At 56.8% G+C, this 5,511-nt stretch overlaps 2 protein-coding genes and 1 non-coding gene across 3 annotated transcripts in view; 1 reads left to right on the plus strand and 2 right to left on the minus strand.

The window, feature by feature from the left end:
* H310_11885 (hypothetical protein) overlaps positions 1-1,405 on the minus strand; it is a gene marked incomplete at both ends in the record, with an annotated part of 4,004 nt that extends 2,599 nt beyond the window's left edge. Inside the window, 5 exons of the mRNA XM_008878719.1 lie at positions 58-311; positions 358-860; positions 907-1,098; positions 1,143-1,253; positions 1,304-1,405. Coding sequence (XP_008876941.1) covers positions 58-311; positions 358-860; positions 907-1,098; positions 1,143-1,253; positions 1,304-1,405 — 1,162 coding nt within the window. The remainder of the gene's footprint in view (positions 1-57; positions 312-357; positions 861-906; positions 1,099-1,142; positions 1,254-1,303) is intronic.
* Positions 1,406-2,517: 1,112 nt separating this feature from the next.
* H310_11886 lies at positions 2,518-2,590 on the minus strand. Its single transcript has one exon. It is a non-coding gene; the product is annotated as a tRNA-Glu (tRNA).
* Positions 2,591-2,639: 49 nt separating this feature from the next.
* On the plus strand, positions 2,640-4,163 carry H310_11887 (hypothetical protein; the record flags this gene model as incomplete). The annotated part of the gene is made up of 1 exon (XM_008878720.1): positions 2,640-4,163. The coding sequence occupies one exon, from the start codon at positions 2,640-2,642 to the stop codon at positions 4,161-4,163; it is 1,524 nt and encodes a 507-aa protein (XP_008876942.1).
* Between the last annotated feature and the right edge of the window lie 1,348 nt (positions 4,164-5,511).

A 5,511-nucleotide genomic window follows, 5' to 3' on the forward strand; every position in this document is an offset into this window, starting at 1 on the left:
CGAGCGACTTGCGAAGGAGCTCCATGTCGAGGGGAAGCTGCGTGATGGCATTCGCACCAAGGCAAATCGAGTAGAGGGGCATGTCTGCCGTGTAAGCCAGTGCATTTGTCGGTAGGTCAGGAAGGTTGCAATGGTCAAACACCACCGTCTCGAGACTGGTTAGGGCGGGAAGAACGTTCGGAAACACCAACGCTGAGTTGTGACTCAAGTCCAAGCGCCGTAGCATCGAAAGTGACTTGATTGTCGCCGGGAGAGCGGACAGATCATTGTACGATGCGTCTAACGCAGCCAGTGCAGTGCAGTTTCCCACGCTGCGAGCCATTGATTGTCAGTGGAACCTTGCGCCATGGAGCTCACCTCGCAGGGAGGCTTGTCAGGTGGTTGTGGCTCACGTCGAGGGTGTGTAGACTCGCGAGCCGGCCCCAACTGTCGGGCAGCTCTACCAGCGCATTATGCTGGAGATAGCATGTCTCCAGCGCCCTAAGGTTGCCGAATTCGGTCTCGAGAGACGGGATCGCGTTGTAGCTCAAGTCGACAGTCGTAAGGGCGGTACAGTTGTCGATGAGCGCAGGACATTTCACCAGGTTGTTGTTGCTCAGGTTGAGGGAGGTCAAGGCCGTCAAGAGCCCGATGCTAACTTGCCACGCGCTGGTCTCCCGAAGCAGTCTTAGGTCGCCTTCGACAAAGGGGAGGTCAGCCATCAAGTTGTAGCTCAAGTCGAGCGACAGCAAGCCACGAAGCTTCCATAGTTTTGGAGAGAACGTCTCGATACGATTGTGCGATGCGTGTAAGTGTCGCAAAGATGCAGTCGTTTGGAGCCCCACGGGTAGCGTTGCCAGACGGTTGTGGCTCACGTCCAGCTGCACTTGCATGGGTCATTGTTTACATCTGGCGCGTCAGACGTACGTGGACGAGCGCCGTGAGGTCTTGGATGGCCGATGGAATGCGGTCGAGCTTGTTCCCCCTCAGATCGAGCGTTTCCAGCCGGTCCAAGTTCCACACGCGACCAGAGATTGCTGTCATTTGTAAGTGGCTCAGATTCAGCTGCGTCACTGGAATGTCGTCGAGCTCAGCGTCTTCCGCCGCGTCCACAATAAGCTGCCATGTCAACGTCAGATCCAGCGCGACCACCAACCTCGCACCTGCGCTTTCGAACGCGGTAGTCGCCGCTTGCTCAAGTTCAAGGACCGATCGCTCGCGGCATCGCCCAAATCAGCGCTGCGAAAGTGGCCAGGGCTGAACGGGAGCTGTAGCTGTGTTCTAATGCCGATTAGTGTTCAAGAGTCGATCAGATGGTGGTTACCGCTTCTGTGTTCCTCTGTACACATACGTCGCAATGCCGTCGGCGCCCACCACAAGCTCGAACAGCTTGCGAAGACCATCCCGCGCCAAGACACCACGCCATGCAGCCTGGATGAGGATAGCCGACGATAGTGCTTCAAACGAAATGCTGACGCTATCATCCGGTTCCGATTCCTCCGACGGCATCGCTGGCACTGTCCACGACGATTCGCCCGTGCTCTCGTTCACGTAGTACACACGCTGCGTGGCGATGTCGTAGGATTCCTGCCACCCAAGAGGTAATGCGGTGCCAGTGGTCTCATCGCTGACGTTAGGCGAGGTGTGGGGCTTCGTCTTGAGGCCCCGAGGTGTCGTCCACGAGGTCTGCCCAGTCTGCGCGTTGTAGTAAAAGTACTCTTGCGTACTAGGGTCGAAGATGCGTTTGTACAGCGATTGCATGAGCGCTTGCATGTGCTGGCGAGCGATCCTAGCCCGCCACATCTTTTGGATGAGAACGGCTGCCGACTCGTTTGTCAGGACAATCCGAGCCCGCGCCTTCCACTCGATATTCTCATTTGGAGCCGGCTTCGTCCACGACGTCTCGCCGGTGGATCGGTTGAAGTAGAATACGTGGTTCGTCGATGGATCAACAGCGTGTTCCCATCCGTCGCGCAGGTCCGATGTTGACATGCCAAGAACAACGTGGCCCTTCGCTAAAGATCCACCTTCCTTAGGGACGAGCCATTTTAGGGCGGTTTGACCAGATATCTTGTTGCTACCTGTTGGAATACCTCTGGTGTTGGTATTTTGACCAAATGGGTTCTTGTCAGGTTGTGTGAGTGCCTAGGAGTCATAAGGAGAAATCGCCACGAAGTCAGTCGAGTATCTCGTCAGGGCGACAAAGTTAGCCAAGTCAGTGATACGGAATAGATATCGTTAAGTATCGTACGATGAAAAACCGGTTTGCACATGGTTCCTCTGCAGTAATTGGGAGAATCTAGGGGCCACGTGGAATGTGAGTTACACGGCAACGACGAACAAATGAGGTAAGACACTCAACACAGTAGATAGCCGCTACAATCTTCAATGAAAGGGATATGCCATCATTCACACTGCAAAAGCAATTCGCATAGGGTTGTTGGAATATGATGCAATGCAAGAGAAATGAAGATATGAATCGTCCAAACTACTGTCCCAAAACGTTGAACAATTGAGTCTAGACATTGATGAAAAAATCTCCCTAGCCGGGACTCGAACCCGGGTCACCTCGGTGAGAGCGAGATATCCTAACCGCCTAGACTACTAGGGAAGACTACTATTTGCCACCTAGTACGCAAGCCGTGTACAGCTCTCCAAGTATGTCTACCCCCGCCGCCCTCGCTGCACCTTCCCACGCTGCCACGACTACCAGTGTAGTCAGTGGCGTCGACTCCCAGCCATCGGGCATTTTGTCGTCGTCAGCTGTGGCCTCTGTGCGTCCTCGATCTTCTGCGTTCGCTGAGGCGCGTGCCCGTTTGGACGCTGCTCCTCGGGAAGTGCCCTCCTTGCCACGTGTTCCCATTGATCCTGGCGCTCCTGGTGTTCCCGCCAACGATGGCGACGACGTGTGGGCCTTCCAGCGCGAACAGCGTCGCCAAGCCGACGCAGTCCGCTCGAAGAGCGACATCGGATACCACCGACCCACGATGGCTGAGCTGCAACCTGTTCTGGACCTTCTGGCCACGGGGTCTGCCACCGGAGGCGAACTGTTTGACGCCTTCGAGCCTCTTCGACGCGACTCGAAACGTCCCATCGTTGGTTACGTTCGCATCCCGACTGGTGCCCACACCGCGCAGATCGACGAGGGCAAGGCCTTGAAGGCCGTGCTCTTTGACAACCACCAGGCCAATGTCGGCCCCTCATTGGCTGATCTGATCCAGCTCCGAAAGGACCTGGCCAACGAGCAACTGGTTCTGGGCCTTGCGTCGTTTCGTGCAATCGACGCTCTGACCGGCGTCTACTTGAAGCTGCCTGTCAAAGACGGACAGAAAACTTTCCTCGTGGAGTCCTCCCATGCCATGGATGGGTTCCATGTTGACATCCTCGACTTTGCCCACGATCGCGCGGCCGAACGGCACCTTTGGTGCATTCTCGCTGCTTGGGGCGCCCCTCCTATCGCGGGCGCGTACACGCAAGTTTCGGCCGTGCAGGGCGCAAAAACGTCCCGCTACCGCCTGACGTTTGCCACGGCCGACGCGCCGTCTCTGTTTCGATCCAACGGACGACTGATCGACGAGATTATTCTCCTCGGACGTTGCCACCGTGTTTACGGAAAGGGTTGGTACAACCATAAGCAGCCCCTACAACGTACGGACATGGATATTGCGGCCCGAGAGCGCAAGATTGTCCGTCCGTCGACTGCGCCACCTCCTAGCGAGTCCCCATCATCCCGCACGCCTGGTTCTTCAAAGCGCCAGTGTGTTGTACCTCCTCCCCCCGTGGCCTGGACTCGTGTACACCGCGGGACACCCTCTTCACCACGCGACCCCGGGCGTCCCTGGGTCTCGGCGAACATGTTCGACGTCCTACGTCAGCATGTCGTGGTAACCCCCGTCCAGCTGTCTGCCTCCAATGGCAAGGATGTTGTGATCGTTCCCCAAATTCTCGAGGCCCCCGATGCCCCCACGTCAACCCCACCTTCAACTTTCGTTGGAGGCACCAAAATTGTGGAGGGCAAGACAGTTCGCATCGAAATGCCACTCGACGCAATCCTGCAGGAGTTTGCCTTGTTGGATCGCTCGTCCCAGGTGGCGCAGGCATCATTTGACGCTCACTGCGCCGCCGCACGTGGCTCGACCAACTTGAACCTAGCCACGTACATCCAAAATGGCGAGGCCGATTAGATCCAACGTGACCTTGAGGCCCACCCCATTGAGTTTGGTCGCCAATTACAATCTCTTGCGACCTCCGACCCCACCCAACTCGTCCAATTGATCCGCCTCCGCCTGGTGTGTCGTTGGTTGCGAGCGACATGGGGATCTACGACCCCGTTCTACAAACTGTACGCGAATGTTTTCGGCCACAAATTTTCGATGCCTGCTCTCGACGACGATTTTGCCACACTGCTCAGCACGGCCAACGTAACAGACCACGTCGCTCTCCACGATGGTGACGAATGTTTGGTACTGGCGCTGGACGCGGAATTTGTGCTGGCCCTCGGGGAAATCGTTCTCGCCTCTGTGGCGCCCATGTACTACGCTAGCGACTCTGCTCTTGGTGCTGCGGCGTCATCACCCGTCTTCTCACTCCCTGCACGTGGTGGTGACAGATTCCTCGCTTCCTGCACTCTTAAATCTGTGCTTCTTCATTCTCCGCTGGGTTCCATTGTCTGGGACCGTACGCGAGCGCTCCTGTCGACAGCTGCTGCCTCGGCTACCGATCGGGCACGCATGGACGGCAACATGGACGGCGATGCCCCCATGGAAGCTGACCCTACAGCTTCGCTCCTACTTGACTGGGTGCGCGACATGGATCGGCTGATAACGATCGACTTCCATGGCAACTTGGATATAGATGCGTCCAACCAGGTCCTGTTCGATGCGTCGGTGAGCGCCCTGGTCCACCGCAGCCTCGACGACCTGTGGTCCAACGATGGTGCCTCGTCGAGCGGCTAAGCCTGTCGCTACCCCCACCCTGGGAGGCGCAGCTTCAGTCTCCATCACAACCTGCAACATCAACGGTTTCACCAAAAACTCTGACACTCCTGCCAAAGTTTTGGGCGCCTCCATCACCCAATGTGTGTTCTTCCAAGAGACGAAGATCGACAACCAGGACCACTTTCGCACGATCCGCCGTCACCTGACCAACCACGTCGGCTACAAAAACTACCACCTCTTCGTCAACGACCACCGGACGTCTGTCCACACCTCTCTCCAACACCGCAGCAAGGGCGTCGCAACTTTCTTCCACTCGTCCATGCCCGGTTTCAACGACCTCAAACCTCTCTGGTCCCTACGCGTCCCTGACCGGTACCTCGTTGTCCAAACCAGATGGAACAATCAGTATGTCTACTTCCACAACGTGTACGCCCCCGTCGAGGACAACCTGCGTGCCCCATTCTTCGACAGTCTACCCCGTGAGTTTGAGGACGACAGCATACACATCGTGGGAGGGGATTTCAACCTTCCATTCGACGTCGCGCTTGACGCAACCACGTTCCATCCCGGCCACAACGCTGGAAAAGTCGAATGC

This window comes from Aphanomyces invadans (assembly GCF_000520115.1).
Source record: "Aphanomyces invadans strain NJM9701 unplaced genomic scaffold supercont1.34, whole genome shotgun sequence".
Taxonomy (NCBI): domain Eukaryota; phylum Oomycota; class Saprolegniomycetes; order Saprolegniales; family Verrucalvaceae; genus Aphanomyces; species Aphanomyces invadans.